The sequence below is a fragment of the Anolis carolinensis genome, chromosome 1, assembly GCF_035594765.1.
Source record: "Anolis carolinensis isolate JA03-04 chromosome 1, rAnoCar3.1.pri, whole genome shotgun sequence".
Taxonomy (NCBI): domain Eukaryota; kingdom Metazoa; phylum Chordata; class Lepidosauria; order Squamata; family Dactyloidae; genus Anolis; species Anolis carolinensis.
Window position 1 is genome coordinate 355,504,246 of NC_085841.1, and position 20,371 is coordinate 355,524,616.

Consider the following 20,371-nt stretch of genomic DNA (forward strand, 5'->3'; position numbering starts at 1 on the left):
CCCTCTGAGGCATTCAGAGGCTTGTTAATCCAAAAAAGAAACATTTCCAAAGTTTGGAATAAACAGATCTTGTCCCTTTGCACTCAATGAAGATGCATCTTAGGGTTCAGACAACAGCCTTATGGAGTTTCTGTTTTAAAATCTAGAACTCAGCAGATGGGTGTGATACTGACCTGTAATCGGTTTACAAGACTTCCGTGGAGTTGTTGCAAGGCCACCAATGATTCCTCTGAGAATGAATCATCAGTGAAAACCCCGAAGGAACTGTGCTGCCTTGCTAGTTCATTTAAGAGTAAGGTTAAATCTTCAGCTTCCTCTTGAAGGGCTGAATAGTTGGAAAACTGACTTTGCATCTCCTCAGAGTCAAGATACAGATCAAGACTTATTTCTTGATTTTGTGTCTCAGAATCGCATGGCACTGCTCTTGCATCATCTTTTCCCCTCCTCTGTTGCTTCCTCTGTTGCTGGAGTTGTTTTTGGTGCCTAAGTAAAAAGAGGGGATCAATGCTGATTCAACTGCTCCGTAAAAGGATAATTTGTTAACAATAATGATTAATTTATTTTATTTATTTATTATTTACAGCATTTATATTACGCCCTTCTCACCCCGAAGAGGACTCAGGGCGGATCACATTACATATATAGGCAAACATTCAATGCCTTTTAAAATAGAACAAAGACAAGACAAACATAGGCTCCGAGCGGGCCTCGAACTCATGACCTCCTGGTCAGAGTGATTCATTGCAGCTGGTTGCAGCTGGCTTGCTTTCCAGCCTGCGCCATTACCCAAGTGGATTCCAAAGAGGTCCTAGACAAAGAAGGATAGTTCATTTTATGGTGGTGGTGGTGGGGGGGTGGGGGTGGGGGGAATTGAAGGAGGAAAACAATTTTCCCCATTTTGCTGATTATTCCCTCCTCCCCCTTTCCCATATCATAACCAGTGGCTGTTTCGAGGACTGTGACATGAGTAGGGAAAAGTAACAGAAAAACAAGGGAAAATTGTTTAACCCCTTTAGCCCCCTTCCCCCATAAAATGGACTATCCTGCCCTCTCTTGCACCCCCTTGTGGCATCCACCCAGAAAATGCAACAGTACTAAACTATCATAATATAAGGTTTTCCAAGCCAAATAGATTTTTATTACATAGATGAAAATTAAAAAGGCAAAGAAATCAAAACAGGAGCAGTAGGCATATCACATCCGTTTATGCAAAAACCCAAATGTATACAACAGCCTTCCCCAAACTGGTGCCCTTCAGAGATTTGCACTAGTCTCAGCATACTCGGGCAACCATGCTGTTCTACTCAAGGTTAACTGAAGATTACTGATACAGAACTTGGAAAATCACTTTCTAGATGGTAACTCCTCAGTCTTCAGAAACTTAAGTATATACCCTGTTTCCCCGAAAATAAGACATCCCCTGAAAATAAGACCGAGTAGAGGTTTTGCTGAATTGCTAAATATAAGGCCTTCCCCGAAAGTAAGACCTAGCATAGTTTGTGTTTGGAAGTATGCCCGCCAAACAGAACACCAGAGCATGCAGGATCGGCAAATGTATGTACCATAGAGTGTTGTACATGGAAATAATGGTAGTAACAAGAAATTCTTGATAGGATTCACAGTTTGTCTGGTTATGCTGGTTTGTGATGACAACTACTGTACAGTATATAATAAATGGTCATTTTTTTGTTCAACAATAAATGTGAATTCTTCTTCATGGAAAAATAAGACATCCCCTGAAAATAAGACCTAGTGCATCTTTGGGAGCAAAAAATAATATAAGACACTGTCTTATTTTCAGGGAAACATGGTATATTTTTGTCTGGAGTTACACTTAAGAAATGTACATGTTCCAACTCACAAACAAATTCAACTTCAGAACAAACCTAAAGAATCTATCTTGTTTGTAACTTGGGGACTGCCTGTATTCAGAACTCTAGGCCTGAAAGTTCTGATATCTCACTAAACTATGCATCCCAGGATTTCTCAGGATGCAATCATAATTGGCAAAGAGGAATCATATTGCTATTTCTCTTGCAGAGAGAAAAGGCGGAGAATAAATAAACATGAACATAATAATAATCTCTTTCATCCTCTCCACTTTCCCTTCCTTCTTCTCTTTGCAATTCCTCTTCTCAGGGACAAGCCGAAAGCAAGAGGGGGTTGGGGAGGCTCAGGCTCACTCTGCTCGAGAGTCAGTATTTGTTCTTATATCTCACCTCCTTGTCAGCAGTGAGCTTAAGAAAGCAGACCCAACAAGGAGCTAAATGAGAGGAAAGCAGGAAGAAGAAGAAAGAAAACTGAGCCCCCTCCCAAACTCTTCAGAGGGATGCAGAGCAGCTCTCTTGCAAGTCTTCTTTCTAATAATGAAGCGAAAGCAACAGAGGGGGGAGGCTCAGGCTTGCTTTGCATCACTTTGAAGAGTTTGTAAGGCTCTGCTCCAAGGAGAAGGCGGTCTTTCTCTCCACCTCACCCCATCCCCATACTTTTGCCTCTGCCTCATACTTGGGAAGAGACTCCTCAAGAGGGAGAAGAAAGAAGGGACAAAAGAGAGGAAGGCTGTGTTCTCCTTTGGGCAGAGCCTTCCAAACTTTCCAAACAGATGGTGCTTTGGGGCTGTGCGTTCAACAGAATCAGGTTGGCAGTGGGCAAAAGAGAGCCATCATCATCATCATCATTATCATTTAATTACTTATTAATTGCCCTCCATCCAAGATGCTCTAGGCGATTTACAAGATAAAATTGTAAAGGATAAAAATACATACATACAAATATTGATAAAATTCACATAGATTAAAAGCTCTAGTAAAGAGCCATGTCTTGAGTGCTAGGGTAAAAGGCCCTAACTCACGCATGGCTCTCATGTAGGGCGGCAAGGCATTCCATAAGGCAGGGGCAGAAATAGAAAAAGCTCTGCGCCTGGTCCTTTCCAAATGCACTTCTCTAGGACCCGGTATGTAAAGTAAGTCTCGTTGGGATGGTCGTTGCGACCTCCGATGATGGGAGAAGGAGAGACGGTCCCTAAGGTACAATGGGCCCTGGCCGTAAAGAATTTTAAAGGTCAGAACTAGCATCTTATATAGACCACGGTAATCAGTTGGAAGCCAATGCAGATGCTGCAGCACTGGTGTTATATGGCATTTCATGGGTGTTCTTGTGAGTAGCCTGGCTGCCACATTCTGAACAATACGGAGCTTTCGGGTCGTGGACATCGGAAGGCCAACATACAGGGCGTTGCAATAGTCCAGCCATGTAGGTGGGCAAAAGAAATGTGGGCCCCTCATGGATTTTGAGGGTGGCATGGGGCACCAGGAAGCCCACAGGTTGGATGCTTGGGGGCTACTGCCATTATGTCCCACCAGCTGGCTGGTGGAAGTGGGGGAAGGTGCAAAGTGCCCAATTTTCCAGCAAAGGGTGAGGTCTTCAGGGGCCCTGTGCAACCCAAATACCACCCTGGAGAAGGCAGGTCTGAAGCCAGGAAAAATTGCCATGCATTGTCCGAAATTGCCTTGTATGATTCTGCGTTACCCACCTCAGACATTCAGTAGCCAGATGGATGGTGCTCTCCCACTGATTTTGGACATCAGAAAGCATTTGCTGAACGGCTTCATTGTTGCTGCCACTGGCACTCTTGACGTTTTCTCCCAGAGCGGCAACATTTTCTAGTTTGGCATTGCCTTCCTCTTTCAGCAAAACAATTTCCTGCAATTATAAGAAAAGCAGCATGAGAGTAATTAATTTCATTCAACAGTTCTGATCTACCACAATTTTTTTAAAAAGTGGAAAGACAACTTGATATATGAGCTGGCAATAGGACCTACTGTTCAGCTTCTAGCTAATGTTAGATGGCATGATCACAGCTCTGACACGTAAACTGATTACCAAATATGGTCGGAAACAGTCATAAAAGGGCAAATGAAATGGGAATTGTGGTCTGTTTTCTCTTGGATTTATTGATTCAATCAAAGAAACCATGGCCATGAGTTTTCAGTACGTGAGCAGCTGATGACCAGACCTCTTAGACGTCTGCCATTCAAAGGCTCACCATAAGTCAAAGCTGGTTTGGCAGAAAATGGCACAAAGCCAACGACAGAAGGAGGAAAAATATCATGGGTGCAATGGTGATGAAGGAGGCATACTAAGAGCCAGTAAATGTGTCTACTTTCCCACACCATCTGTCCAACCCTGGAAGAACTGCAGTTACACTCATAGTACATCACAGAATTTCTGCATCACGACATTGGTTTGAAATGAGAAATCCAATTCAGGTTTAACTGAGAGAAGTTTGGCACAAGGCTAAAATCATCCGTGGGAAAATGATCATCTTTTCCAATATAGTCAAAGATGTCTTGTACATTAACGTACCTTCAATTGGCATAGCTTTTCTTCCAAAGATGTCTTTGAGTCTTCAGAGCTCAGCCTGAGGACCAACTCATTCATGTTTTGCACCCAGGAGAATACATTTTGGGCAAGTTCTTCAAAATTCTTCCCTTCTGCTGATAGTACCTTAGAAACCCCAAGGTTTTTACGTATATGTCCAAGCAACATCTTGTACTTGCTGACAAGCTGAGCAGATTCTAGCACCACTTCATCGCAGGTGAATCCAGAGCTTCTCAAAGAATTGATCAGCCAAGCAAAAGAATCAAATGACTCTCTGAAAAGTAATAATGAAAAGAAAGATAGGATTTTTGTATGTCTTTCGGGCTGTGTGGCCATGTTCCAGAAGTATTCTCTCCTGACGTTTCACCCACATCTATGGCATGCATCCTCAGAGGTTGTGAGGTATAGATAAACTAAGCAAGGAAGGTTTATATATATCTGTGGAAAGTCCAGGGTGAGGGGCAAGAGACAAAAACCTTTCCAATGTTAATTAGGGTGATTAACTGAAACATTAATGCTGGCTTCACAGTGACAAAGGACTCTTGCCACACCCTGGACTCTACACAGATATATATTCTTTCCTTTCCTTACTTAGTTTATCCATACTTCACAACCTCTGAGGATGCCTGCCATAGATGTGGGCGAAACGTCAGGAGAGAATACTTCTGGAACATGGCCACACAGCCCGAAAGACATACAACAATCCTGTGATCCTGGCCGTAAAAGCCTTCGACAACATAAAAGAAAGATAGACAACGTATTATTTATTCTCACTTTGAGTCTCTGTTCTGGAGAGAAAAAGTGGGGTATAAAAATATTAATAACTGCAATGGGTCAAAAAGGTCAGATAATACTATGGAACATATTTTTTGTTCCTAGGTTATAAATGTCATTTTCTAATTGGTTCTATCATAAAAACATGAGAATGGATTATTAAACTGAAAAAACTTTGTTTTTGCAGGACATCCTGCAGCACATTTAGCTATAGTTTTTCAATGAATATCTCACTGAGTCTCAACCAATTCAATATAGTTTGTGACAGCCACAAAAACTAGGTTTATGGAGTATAACAACTACTTTCAAAGTAAGTACCACACAATTCAACAGGAAATAACTCTTTCAAACCAGGAACAATTTTTTCCCAAATTTTGTTACATAGTGTAATAGAAAAACCCTAAAAGTGGCCAGAAGTTTGATGTGCAAAACCATAGAAAACAAGTGTATATTTCATTAGAACTAGCACCAAAGGGTGTTACAAAGGATAAAGAAAGTGGCTACAACTATGGTAGGTTACCTCTTTTTCAGTAGTGTTTGATAAAAGTGTTCATATTCTGGCCTCTCTATTTGACTCTCTTGCAGTTCCTGAAGATGCAGCCATTCTGTCAGGCTGCTGCAGTCATCTTCAAGCCTTCAGAAACAAAGTTCAGAAATCAATAAAGTCATTAAGTAAGTTTTAATGATACAGTTGTATACTCACTGGATAGCAGGACAAAGCTCATAAAAGATATTGAACGCAATCTAATAAACCTTTCGGTTTTGAATCAGGACAAAAAAAAAAAATACATGTGTAGCATTACTGTCTCCAAGACAACTTCTTTTGCTGACTTTCTCTTGGAAGCAACACTTGAAAGTCCATAAAAAGGTCTCCCCTTCTCAAAGCTGTCAGTCCAGCCTCTAAGTTGCTAGATATTGAGGGGGTGGGGGAAGGGGAAACCATGGCATGACAATGACCAATTAGGTATTAAACATTCAGACATTCGGCTCAGAAATTTTGCTTGTGGCCTCCTCAGAGGAATATGTTTGGCTGCAATGTTAAACACGATGCTGGAATAGATGGATTTCCATTTTGATCAGGAATGGCTTCAATTCTTACTAGTCCAAAACCTAGACCATTTTCAACAGGCTCAAATAAACAGGCTCAAATTCTGTGAAGTGCATATTGTTTATGTACAAATGAGGCCTATGTTTATGGAGATTCCCTTCTTGAATATTTAACAACAACAACCACAACAACAATGCATTTGCTACTCTCCTCTCCTCATGACTCAGGGCGGGCACAACACAGTGAACATATATCACTATAAAATACATACCATAAAATACATGCATTAAAACACACCAACACAACATACATACATTAAAAGACATAGTGGAAGGATTAAAATACAATACAAATACATATATTAAAATACAAACAGAATGTATATTTTAAATTGTCAGTTTAAAACTGACTGGGAAGGCCTGCCAGGACATGGCACCAAACAAAATACTTGGTGCCTAAGGCGAAAGAAACAATGGCACACCTTCTTACATTCCATACAGAAAAGCAGATTAGACAACCAATGTAACCTTAGTTCAGAACTGGTGTGGAGGGCAGCAGAAACATTGTTGACAGACCTCCAAAAGGACAGATAAGCTTAAGATCAGCTTGGAACTGTTGCTGTGGTTGTCACCTCACACAGCCAAATGGTTCGACCAGCCCTATTGTGAACCTTATTGTGCTTTAAACATCAAACTAGAACTACCTGCTTCATACTGGTATTGAATACCTAAATTGTTGTTTTCTTCTATTCAAGTTAATGTTGACGTTATGAGTTAAGTATCCTTTATATGAAATGCTTGGAATCAGAAGGATTTCTATTTTTCCCCAGATTTGGAGAATATATGTGTGTGTGTGTGTGTGCGTGTGTGTGCGTGTGTGTAATATATATATATATATAAAACCATGACATACTGAGATATCCAAGAGATAAGATCCAAATCTAAACATGAAATTCATTTATGTTTCATATTACACTTTACACACGTAGCCTGAAGGTAATTTCATGCAATATGTTTACTAATCTTGTGCATTAACCGCTTTTTTGTATGCTGAAACATCAGAAAGCAAAGGCATCACTATCTCAGCCATCCATGGGGACAATATTGGATTTCAGAGCTTTTCTGGTTTCAGAATTCTGGCTAATGGATGTGCAACCTGCATTTTTAGTGTTGACTCCTCATTACCAAATTTGCTACTGGAACTTCATGGAACGTGGGACCAGTAAAAGCACCAGGGCAAAAAGATGTCATTTCTTTTTAAAGCCAAGTCCATAAAGAACCTGTTTTTAAAAAAAAAAAAAAAAAAACCAAGTGCTGAATCACACTTCTAGGAGATTCCTAGGAAAATAATGCAGGCAAAATAAAAGAGAACACATGTTTTTCCGAAGCTTGCTCTAACCTGAAATTAAAGTTTTGTTGTTGCACTGCTGAAGTCTCTTGTCATAGACCCAAATTTGATTATAGATACGGTGCAGCAGTGAACACAGAAAGAGACATACACATGTTGCTCAACCTTGAAATAGTCAGGAAGCTTGATATTTGTGTTTCAATGAAGAATTGCAAGTGGATCTTAAAGAAACTGAGCCCCGTGCATTTGAGTTTCTTACCTAGCAAACCGCTGCAAAGAGATGCAGAGCTCCTCTTCTTCTGCCTGACATCTGGAAGTTACTTTCCGCAATGCCACGTCTTTGTCCCTCACCCAACTGCTCAGCTGGCCGACAGTTGCTTTGGGCAAGTAGTGCTTCACTTGGCTCAAGAGAGTTTTCACCTCCTGGATATCCCTGTCTTTCCCTTCAGAAGTGAGGAAGCTCTAGAATAAAAAGGAATCACAGTCTGTGATGTGATCTGATTTGTTGTGCACTGCAGCACTTTGGCCCCAAATACACTGCCATATAATACAGTTTGGAACTATATGGCCAGTATAGATGGGGCCTTTGACAGAATAATTGCAGATCCCAGTAAGGTGGCCTTCTGCAGCTGGCAGGTGGTAATTTTGTCAGCGCTGGTTGTGTTTAAGTGCAGGCCAAGGTATTATTATTATTATTATTATTATTATTATTATTATTATTATTATTATTATTATTATTATTACAAAGGCCCCAGGGGTCTTCCACTGAAATACTGTTAAGTTTATGTTGGTCAAAATTGTTCTTTATTTTAAATCCATCCATCTTTCTTTCTTTCTTTCTTTCTTTCTTTCTTTCTTTCTTTCTTTCTTTCTTTCTTTCTTTCTTTCTTTCTTTCTCTCTCCCTCCCTCTCTCCCTCCCTCTCTCTCTCCCTCCCTCTCTCCCTCCCTCCCTCCCTCCCTCCCTCCCTCCCTCCCTCCCTCCCTCCCTTCCTTCCTTCCTTCCTTCCTTCCTTCCACTACAAACAATATATTAGCAGTGTGCATAGGAATTTGTTCATCTTTTTTTCCAATTAGTTCACACAAACATTTCCCATCCACATCTACCACCATCCCGGTCCATCTATAAAATTTCAAATTGCAATGCGGCCCCTGTGTCCAAATGTTTCTTGGGGCTCCACAAGAAACTTTTCCTTCAAAAAGGGTTCCAAACTTTAAAAGTTTGAGAACCCCTGGTTTAAATGAAAACTCAAGGATACTTGCCCCACTTGAGGCTTGGAGCCGCCAACCTCCAGTGATAGAACTGAAATTTAAATCAACTAGACTAATTACTCTCGTAATGATGGATGATAAGAGTGAAAATCAAGCATGTTTTCACTTTAATCCAGAAAGAAAAGAGCACTATTTTCAATCTTTGGGATACTGAGACAGAGGACCCTGTGTCAAGTAAAAGCCTTACCCTCAGCCGTTGAATTTTGTCTTCTAGCATCTCCTTCGTTTCTGAGGTTTCAAAACACTCCTCCAGAGAGAGCTGGGTACTGCTGAACCAGTCATCAAAATTCTTACATTGATCTGCAGAGAGATACAATTTAATATGACTTGGGACGTAATGGCATGATATAGGGTTAAAAGGGAGAGAGAAAAGACACCGTATACAGTGTGGTTTTGAATCACAAAAATCATAGCTTTGGAATGATTTTCAAACTCTGAATGGTTGAATCCGTGGGTATGGAGAGCCAATTGTATACTTACAGTTCAAGAGAGTAGTGAAGTGATCCTGAAAGATTTGCTTCTTTGAATTAAATAAGTCAGTGACACTTTTAAGTTGCTCCTGTAATTCAGTCACTTCAGGGTTCAAATAACCCGGCCCTTTTTGAAGTGACTCCACGTGGTGTTTTTGTTGTAGAATCTTATGATGGAGATCCTAATTAAGAAATAAAAAAGGCAAGTTGAGGGGAAGCTTATGTAAAAACTTTTAAAGTATCTGATAGATCTCAAACCAGTAATATTCATAATAATAAGCCTTGATCCACAACATTTTCTGAATGGATTCGTCTTCATGTCACCTAATGATTTATGGAGATTTTGTGAATTATATAAGGAGTTTCTTAGACAAGGAATACAAATGGCTTTCAGAGGAGGGTCCTCTTCAAGAGAAAAATCTGGATAAAATACAGGCTGGTGAAGAAATCTTCTTCTTTATTTCTTGACAATAAGCAAACCCTTTTGTGAATAAATAGTAGCTGATATGTAGCTGAAATTATTCAGATCCTATTTTTAAGACAGGTTTCAGCTCCCTAATCTATGCAATTGTAAAGCCAACAGGAAACTGAAGGTTACCTGGGAAGGCCAAGAGCTTGAACACTACTCCCACCCTAAATATCTCAGTGTCACCTTAGGCCAAATGCTAACATTTAGGAAACACAGTGTGAACACCAAGCACAAAGTAGCTGCACACAATAACATCCTGTGGAAACTTACTAATAGTGCATGGGGTGCAGACCCAAAATTATTAAGAACATCAGCCCTGGCTTTGTGAGTATGCCTGCCCCGTCTGGCATAAATCTGCCCAGGCGAAGCAGGTGAATACAGCACTGAATGAGACATGAAGAATAATCTCAGGATGTCTCAAACCTAGATCTGTTAATAGACTTTATAAGCTAGCTGCCATTGCTCTACTCCGATGTGTAATGGGAAGTTGCTGCCAATTGCAAGAGAAATAAGGTTGAACACTGTGAAAACCACCCACTGTATGGCTATCAGCCTCCTCTCAGTAGACTTAAATCAAGGAAAAATTTCATGAGAACCGCCACTCCTCTAAATGTTCCTCCAGTAACAGCAAGAATATCCCTGTGGACAGCAAAATCGGGCAATTCCAAGTAGATGTCCCCCACGAGGGTCTTCCCCAAGGGGCAAACCAAGAATGGGCAACTTGGAAGTCCCTGAACAGATTCAGAAGCGGAGTTGGCAGATCAAAAGGCAACCTGGCAAAATGGCACAATCTATTCTAGAAGAATCTTCCGCCTTGTGCGATTGTGGAGCAGAACAAATAACTCGGCATCAGTATGCTTGCATACAATGCCCTGCCTCATGCTCAGAGGAAGAAAGCTATAGACTTATTTATTATTTATTTATTTACAGTATTTATATTCCGCCCTTCTCACCCCGAAGGGGACTCAGGGCGGATCACATTACACATATAAGGCAAACATTCAATGCTTTAAACATAGAACAAGGACAAGACAAACATAGGCTCCGAGCTGGCCTTGAACTCATGACCTCTTGGTTAGAGTAATTTGTTACAGCTGGCTGTTGCTGGAAGTTGCTGTTGCCCAATTTTGGTCTAAAATTATTTAACAGCTTGTGATCCCTTTATTTTGTAAGTTTTAAACATATCTATTATGCAATGCTTTTGACATGAAATAAATAAAAGCTCCTTAATTAAAACTGAATCTTTTTGAGCAGTAAATATACTGTCAATTACTGTAAACTGCCATATGTATTGCTGTATTTTTATTGAACTTCTACCGTTTTTAGGATTTCTACAAATAAGTAATATGGTATGAAGAGGAGAAGGAAGAAAAAGAAGAGATGAAGAAGTTGTTGACAGTTCTGCAATCCTCTATCCATACTTCCACTTCACAAGTGCAAGGAGCAATAAAAGTTTTTAGTTTCCTTTGTGGGTTTTGGAGGACTTCTAAACACATCGTTCACGATGGACCATCAGAAAAAATACCATTGGTATAAACCGGAGAAGTGGAAATGAAGAGTTTGTGTGTGCATCTTTGGAGTACCTCCAATTTAGTAAAGATCTCCAGAGTGTCAGAAGGAGACAAAGCTTTCAGAAGCGATTCCGTCATTCCAATCTGCGTCTTGGCCAGGTCAAGGTCTCCTTTTAGCTCCGCTGTATTGCCATTGAGTTCAGCGGGTATTGACTTGTTTGGTAAGTGCTTTCTTATTAGTTCCATTTTGTTCAAAAGAGAGGATTTGATGACCTGGAAAATGGGAAACACAGAGGCAAGGTTAGAAGTTCTCTTGGCCTATTTTCCTACTGTATAAATTCACAAAAGGAAGTTAGAGAGAATGCTACTGCTATTCGTACTTATCCGCCTTCTCTTCAAAATGATGGTTTTCTTCTGTTTCTGAAAATCTTTTCACATATTATATATTTTTTTAAGGTGCAAAGCCTAAGACTCCTTAAAGGTGACCCCACTTGTTACAAACTCTGTGGAGCCGCTGCTAAAAATGGCATCTTCCGTCTGCAGTGCTCCATTGATTCTCCATAATATTTAGTGAAACTTGCCGTTGTGATAAAATGTTATCACAACGTGAGTTTCTATGTTCTCAATAAGTATTTACCGTATATACTTGAGTACAAGCCGACCCAAATATAAGCCAAGGCACCTAATTCTACCACAAAAACTGGGAAAGCTTATTGACTTGAGTATAAGACGAGGATGGGAAATGCAGCAAGTACTGGTAAATTTCAAAAATAAAAATAGATACCAATAAAATTACATTAATTGAGGCATCAATAGGTTTAATGTTTCTGAATATTTACATAAAACTGTAATTTAAGATAATAAGATAATAAGACTTTAATAAGATAAGACTGTCCAACTCTGATTACTTATATACTTTAGTATAAGCCAGCCCAAATATATGTTGGCCAGGACCCTCACTCGAGTATAAGCCAAAGCGGGCTTTTTCAGCCCTAAAAAGGACTGAAAAACTTGGTGTATATTTGAGTATATAAGGTACTTTAAGAGCAGAGTAGGTGATGTGGCTCACAAAAGTCACTTAGTCCATGGTTTCTTAAACATTTCCACTCAGGACCCCTTTATGCCTGACAAATTTTTATGTGACTCCAAGTACAGTAGAGTCTCACTTATCCAACACTCGCTTATCCAACGTTCTGGATTATCCAATGCATTTTTGTAGTCAATGTTTTCAATATATCATGATATTTTGGTGCTAAATTCGTAAATACAGTAATTACTACATAGCATTATTCCGTATTGAACTACTTTTTCTGTCAAATTTGTTGTATAACATGATGTTTTGGTGCTTAATTTGTAAAATCATAACCTAATTTGATGTTTAATAGGCTTTTCCTTAATCCCTCCTTATTATCCAACATATCCACTTATCCAACGTTCTGCTGGCCTGTTTATGTTGGATAAGTGAGATTCTACTGTATATCGATATATAAAATAGATATAAAAATCAGATATTTATTGATAACATATCAGCATTTGCAAGGCTTGCTAAGCAGACTGACTTTTCTTTCTGAGAAGGACAGCTTAAACATCTTCTGCAGACTCCATTGGAAACACTGCACAACGGATTCATGGAAATGTCTAAAACAGCCACTAAGTGCCACTCAGGAAAAAAATTGGGACCGCAACATTGAGCTAAGGGGACACCGAAAGAGAACTTCTTAACTTCTTAAGAGTTTAAGGCACAGTATAGTTGATGACATGGGGGAGAAAGAATGTATGACTTTCAGGGTCATCAAAATCATACATGCAGGGAAGGGACAAGAAGGAAGGCTCACCAGGATGGACACAGCACCAGGGATGTGTTAATAAAAATACATTTCTGCTGAAACACTGTAAAATATTTTATAGACAGTTAAGTGTCACTTCCTCTGATTAAATGGCCAGTGTAGATGGGGCCAAACCACTGCTTTCTCACCTGTAATTCAAGTGGAGGTTCACTGCCGTTGAGGAGAATTTGAATTTCAGCCACCTTTGTGTCAAATTCTTCCAAGTTCTTCTCCTGGAACTCTATACCAGCCTGTAACGCAAAGAGAAGAAAATGCATTATGCACCAAGCAACAAAACTTAAGTTGAAATTAATCCTGATTCCAACAGTAAGAAGCAAATGGAGATAGTGGTCTCTTAACATATCTAGTGGGAAGAATGTGTATGAATTTTGAAAATTTGTACACCTTTCCTTCATTGACTTGGGTCGCGGCTCTGCTGATCCATTTGGCCCACTTAGTGGGATTTGAAGCACTATTCTGGCATCTTGTTTGCTCAGTGATATGGCTAATTTGATAGCCTATCTATTGGGTGAATCCTAATCTATGACTTTTCTGTTGTGTCCCGGTGCATTCACAGATATCTTTTTGAGAGTGTACATATGATCAGTAGTGGAAAGAATGCAATGCAGCTTTAAGTTGTATACTATTATTGACTCATAAAGAGTTTCGTTTTGCACATTTAATATTATCTAAAAGACTGAAGTCATTAGCCAAAGGAGGGATGATTGCACTGGATGGAGCTGATGAGAAATATGACTCCTGTATCTTTAATTATTGCCGAAGAGAGGGAATTTCAGCAAGCATTGCATGTTACCTGACTGCATTACATCACTGGTCAACTCTTATCCAACTACTAAGCAAGTCTGAACCTGCTTAGCTTACAAAATTGGATGAAAATGAGTGTCTCCGTGGTGGTCTACTGCTTCACTATTATCAGCACTATTCCACAAGCTTTACCAAAGTGTTGCAATTGTATCCCCAGCAAAATGAAGCATGGTTATATGATGCACCAGAAGTTTCCAAAGCATAAATATAATCTATCAGCAGTGAACTCTGAATAAAAGGCACATTTTGCATGCCAAAGACCCAGTTTCTCCAGCATCACTAGGGAGGCGTGGGAAAGATCTTTGTCTGAAATCTAAGAGCCACTGCCAGTCAGAGTACTGAACTAGATGAACCATTGGTCTGACTCAATACAATTCAAGGCCAGGCAATGTATAGGCATTGGACTCTTATTTCTTTTTTAACCTGTCAACAATCTAAACAAGAAATTATCATTCCATTAGATCTACATGTAAGGTCTGTTATTTATTTATTTATTATTTACAGCATTTATATTCCACCCTTCTTACCCCAAAGGGTTCTCAAGTCGGACCACAGAACACATATATGGCAAACATTCATTATACAGTCAGGACAGACAACAGATAGAGGTACATAGGCATTTCCCATCTTCGGCGTTCCGGAGGTTGTTCTTGATTCTGACCACCCGGGGGGGGGAGGGTGCTGTCACTCCATTATCCATGTAGAAGAGCCCTGTTCATAGACTTCCTCCTTTTTTTGATCGCTGGCATTTTTCTGGTATTTCCTCTATGGTGCCATTACCTATTTACCTACTCACAGCTGTTTTCGATCTGCTAGGTGGACAGTGAGCTGGGCTAAATCTCGGGCATTCACCCCGACCCAGGCTTTGAACTGCCAACCTTTTGATTGGTAAGATTTATTGCAGCTGGTGGTTAACCTGCTGTGCTAAAGCCCGGCTTTAATTATACCACTTCTCCCACCCCAAATACAGGCTGAGATCCTGCATGGGACGTAAGGCTATAATGCTGTAGTACAGGGGTTCCCAAACTAAGGCCTGGGGGCCGGATGCGGCCCATCGAAGCAATTTATCTGGCCCACACAGTACAAGGGCAGAAGGGGGTTGGGCTAAATGGCCCAAAGGGTCTCTTCTTCTCTGACAACCCTTATTATTATTATTATTATTATTATTATTATTATTATTATTATTGAGGCTGGGTGGCCATCTGTCAGGGATGCTTTGTTTGTGCTTTTGGTGCACAAAGGCAGAAGGAGTTGGACTCAACGGCCCAAGGGGTCTCTTCCAACCCTTTTTATTATTATTATTATTGTTATTATTATTATTATTATTATTATTATTATTATTATTATTATTATTATTATTATTAAAATTGAGGCTGGGTGGCCATCTGTCAGGTATGCTTTGATTGTGCTTTTGGTGCACAAAGGCAGAATGGGGGTTGGACTCAGTGGCCCAAGGGGTCTCTTCCAACCCTCTTTATTATTATTATTATTATTATTATTATTATTATTATTATTATTATTAACATTGAGACTGGGAGGCCATCTGTCAGGGTTGCTTTGCTTGTGCTTTGGGTGCACAAAGGCAGAAGGAGGCTGGACTCAGTGGCCCAAGGGCTCTCTTCCAACCCTCTTTGTTGTTATTGTTGTTGTTGTTGTTATCATCATCATCATCATCATCATCATCATCATCATCAAGGTTGTATTTGTTCCCATTTTGTTTGTTTTACTTCAAAATGAGGCATGTGCAGAGTGCATAGGAATTTGTTCATAGTTTTTTTAAAAGAAACTCTAGTCCGGCCCTCCAACGGTCTGAGGGACCGTGGACTGGCCCCCTGTTTAAAAGGTTTGGGGACCCCTGCTGTAGTAGCTACTCTCCACCACCTGATGTGCCCCCCTAAAACCCATCTCAAAAGCCAGGCATCTATATCAAACGGAGAGATTCGGTTATATTGTCAAGTAGGGCAGCAGTACCTTCTTGCCCCAAGGAGTTGGGACAGGACCAAGCAGGAGTTTCTGTTTGTTACACCATTGAGAGGGGAGAGGTTAGATGCATTATTTTTCAATGCTGTGTTTTCCAGTTCACAGGACTCCTTTATTCAGTACAGGGGCGGTTCAACCGCAAGGCAAACTAGGCAGTTGTCTATGGCGCCACTGCTCCTGCCTCCGCAAGGAAGGAGGTCATCGCTTTGGGGAGCAGAGAAACGCCGCTTGTCTGCTCCCCAAAGCGGTGAACGCCTTCCTTCTCACCCCTTCCTCAAGGCCAGGTTTCCGGGCTGCCTGGCTATGTTCCAGAAGCATTCTCTCCTGATGTTTCACCCACATCTATGGCAGGCATCCTCAGAGATTCTGAGGCCTGTTGGAAGCTATGTAAGTGGGGTTTATATAGCTGTGGAAAGTCCAGGGTTGGAGAAAGAGTTCTTATCTGTTTGAGGCTAATGTGAATGTTGCAATTGGCCAGCTTGATTAGCATTTAACGGCCTTGCAGATTCAAAGCCTGGCTGCTTATTCCCTGGGGGCATCCTTGGTTGGGAGGTGTTAGCTTGCCCTGATTCTTTCCTGTCTGGATTTCCCCTGTTTTCAGAGTGTTGTTCTTTATTTAGGCTTTTCCTTAATCCCTCCTTATTATCCAACATTTTCGCTTATCCAATGCTTTTATTTTTCAGGGACTGGTTTGGGGGGGGGGGTGTGCCAAAATTCTGTTTGCCTATACTTGAAAATTACCTTGGGCTGGCCCTGATTCAGTATCACTGCCTGAGCTTTAAGGTGGGTTTGAGGGGCATTTGCAGTCATGGCAATGCTGCCATGATTGTAAATATGGATACAGAACAGTTACATCAAGCATGGGCAAACTTCGGCCCTCCAGGTGTTTTGGACTTCAACTCCCACCATTCCTAAGAGCCTACCACCTATTAGGAATTTTGGGAGTTGTAGTCCAAAACACCTGGAGGACCAAAGTTTGCCCAAGCCTGAGTTACATGGTTATAAGTTTAGCTAATTACATCATGAAAGTATCTGAAAGGATATATGGGGGTGCTTTGAATGCGATTTCCTGCTTCTTAGTGGGGGGTTGGACTGGATGGCCCATGAGGTCTCTTCCAACTCTACTATTCTATGATTCTATGATTTCTGTGTGAGATAGTAAGAGGGGAAGCCACTTCACCTAGCAACAGCCAATCCAGTGACATCATAGAGGGCCACTTCACCTAGCAACAACAGCCTTTGCTGGACAGAGAGAGAAAGAGAGAATCTGTGAGCTTTCCCTCCAACTCTACCTTTTTCCAAGATTGTATTACTTGATAGAGCGTCTCCATGAACCTTACCTCCAACTCTGCCAGCTCCTTCTCGGTCGGGCTGCCATCTTCTAAGTTCTTCAGCTGTGCATTTGACCATTCCTCAATCAAGCTAGACAAATTAAGGAGCTTGTCCCATAAAGCCAGAGCTCTTCCCAAACTGTCACAATAGTTTTCAGTCCGTTCATTGACCTGGAAGGTTTAGCAGAAGGAGTAAGAAGTAAGAAAGAAAAAAAAACAAGCCCGAAAAGCGTTGCAATCAAGCAACTTCATCTACGAAGTGGAATGAAGGGTGGAACGAAGCCAGGCACATCAACAGGAAGGGGGAGGGGGATAATCCAATGTGCCCGTTGGATGGAGACACTTTCTTACCAAATACAGCTTTGGATATTACCATATCAAAGACAGACAGCAGCTCCCCGGGTTCTAAAGACAGGTCTGGCAAGGTGGTTTTGGCTCATCAGATTTGAGCGTCTCCCAAAAATGTGTCCCGACTAGTCTGTCGGTGAGGCAATGCCCAGGCAGATGCAGCCGAGATTCGGCGTCTTTTACTAGCCTTTTGAGAAAAGCCTTTTCTACAGCCTATTCCTAAGATCAGCTGTCACCGCAAAGCTTCCAGGCAGGCTTCGCAATATATACATACATATATAAAATATAAAAATCCCACAAGTCTAGATTCCCCAGAATGATCCCTTACGGGAAAGCTCACAGCTAACATCGGATGGCAAGCCATACCGATCTGACACCCAATGTCACACACTTTGCCCATTTTTAACCCTTACTCTTCTTTTATGATTCTCCAACATGCTGTGTTTATTTTATCCAAAATACTACCCGTGAGTCAGAATCAATTAGTGTAATGCATAGCAGATCAGACCACCCCAATCATTTCCTTTTTACATACATCCAGCCATCTGTCCACAATAGCGTTAGCCTCATTCTCGAAGGGCGGCTCCTCAAAGCTCTTAATTTTGTTCAACTGGGACTGAAGGTTTTTGCAGATCTGGTTTATTCGGTCAACATCTTCCGAATGATTATTAAATTCCTGCTTTGCCTTGTTGACCTGGGGGAAAGGGAGCAGATGAATTTTGGAGTGCATTGTACTAAAAGCAAATTCCAAGTGAAAAACAAACAAACAGAAAACACATCAACTTGTCTCCCTGTGTTTCTCTGTCTCTGTGCAACATAGTGCCATTAGTTCCTATTTTACCATCTGTATACCAGCTTCCTAAGATCCACAGAGATACTCGCAGGAATGCTCAGCAAGCAAGAGTCCAAAAGTGGCAGGCTAAAACCCAGAACTTCAATACATGGCTAATAGCAGATGAGAAACTCCCCCCTGGGCACATAGAAGGCTGGGTGATTTGGATGGCATGGGACAGACTGTACTTTGGCACCACAAGATGTAGAGCTAATCTTAAGAAATGGGGCTACAAAGTGGAGTCCACAACATGCATGTGTGGACAGGAGCAAACCACAGACCACTTACTACAATGCAGTCTGAGCCCTGCCACATAGACAACGGAGAGGTCTTTCTCACAGTGAAACCAGAGGAACTCTAAGTGACCAGCTTCTGGGCAAAGGAAATGTAGTATAATGCCAAGTTTTTAACTTTGTTTGTGTTTTTAAATACATTATAACTGTATCCTCAGTTCACTTCTGACACAGTAAATAAATCTGTATTTGATGTAACAACACAGTACAAAAATAAAATTAGAATGATGCATTGCACTGAGAGGTTTCTCAATTCCCAATAAGAAACAAAAGTAATAATAATAATAATAATAATAATAATAATAATAATAATAATAATAAACTTTATTTCTAGACCGCCCTCTCTCCCCAGAGGGACTCAGGGCGGTTAACATACATATAAACGGCAAACATTCATTGTCACAATTTCTTCATTAATATCAAAAGTATAAAATAACAATAACATACACATTATAATAAAAATTCCACATTAGAAAAAAACCCAATAAATTTAACCATGACAGTCAGTAAAAACATTATTGCACAGAGCGAGTGTATACCTGGACCAAGTTAAGTTCCCGGGGATGTTGAGTCCAAAATAAAGCCAATACAAGATTTATATTTTTCTTCTGCTCTTCTACATGGTATAACTTGTCAACTAGGCCCCATAATTTAAATTTCTATGTCTTACATATTTTTCAAAGTTTGCATCAAGACGGCAAACAAATTCAATCAAAACATTTGGAAAGAATTTGAAATTTAGAACAATAAAACATCATTTAAGCAGGTTCGAAGCATATCAAAGAATTTTAAACAGTTAAAACTAGCTGGGTTGCCTTGAATTTTCCTAGCTGTATGGTCATGTTCCAGAAGCATTCTCTCCTGATGTTTCGCCCACATCTATGGCAGGCATCTTCTGAGGTTGTGAGGTATGTTGGAAACTAGGCAAGTGGGGATTATATATCTGTGGAAAGTCCAGGCTGGGAGAAAGAGCTCTTGTCTGTTTGAAACAAGTGTGAATGTTGCAACAGGCCACCTTGATTAGCACTGAGTGGTCTTGCAGCTTCAAAGCCTGGTTGTTTCCTGCCTGGGGGGATTCTTTGTTGGGAAGTGTTAGCTGGCCCGGATTGTTTCATGTCTGGAATTCCCCCGTTTTCATAGTGTTGTTCTTTATTTACTGTCCTGATTCTAAAACTTTTTAATACTGCTGGTCAGATTTTGTTCATTTTCATGGTTTCCCTCTTTCTGTTGAAATTGCCCACATGCTTGTGGACTTCAATGGCTTCTCTGTGTAGTCTGACATGGTAGTTGTTAGAGTGACCAGCATTTCTGTGTTCTCAAATAATATGCTGTGCCCAGGTTGGTTCATCAAGTGCTCTGCAATGGATGACTTCTCTGGTTGGATTAGTCTGCAGTGCCTTTCGTTTTCCTTGATTCGTGTTTTAGCGCAGCGTTTGGTTATGTAGATGACTTCAACAAAAAGAGGAAACCATAAAAATGAACAAAATCTGCATAGGAGTATTTTTAAAACTCTAAAATCAGGACAGTAAATAAAGAACAACACTCTGAAAACAGGGGAAATCCAGACAGGAAACAATCAGGGCCAGCTAACACCTCCCAACAAAGGATTCCCCTAGGTAGGAAGTAGCCAGGCTTTGAAGCTGCAAGGCCATTCAATGCTAATCAAG

General features: G+C 40.6%; 1 protein-coding gene across 1 annotated transcript in view; it reads right to left on the reverse strand.

Annotated features, from left to right (window-relative positions):
- syne2 (spectrin repeat containing nuclear envelope protein 2) overlaps positions 1–20,371 on the reverse strand; it is a 325,700-nt gene that overhangs the window by 164,529 nt on the left and 140,800 nt on the right. Inside the window, exons 31-41 of the mRNA XM_062967506.1 lie at positions 18,115–18,273; positions 17,241–17,402; positions 13,245–13,346; positions 11,342–11,542; positions 9,300–9,471; positions 9,007–9,119; positions 7,809–8,011; positions 5,675–5,788; positions 4,366–4,654; positions 3,533–3,702; positions 174–483 (exon numbers count right to left, since the gene is read on the reverse strand). Of these exons, the coding sequence (XP_062823576.1) occupies positions 174–483; positions 3,533–3,702; positions 4,366–4,654; positions 5,675–5,788; positions 7,809–8,011; positions 9,007–9,119; positions 9,300–9,471; positions 11,342–11,542; positions 13,245–13,346; positions 17,241–17,402; positions 18,115–18,273 (1,995 nt within the window). The remainder of the gene's footprint in view (positions 1–173; positions 484–3,532; positions 3,703–4,365; positions 4,655–5,674; positions 5,789–7,808; positions 8,012–9,006; positions 9,120–9,299; positions 9,472–11,341; positions 11,543–13,244; positions 13,347–17,240; positions 17,403–18,114; positions 18,274–20,371) is intronic.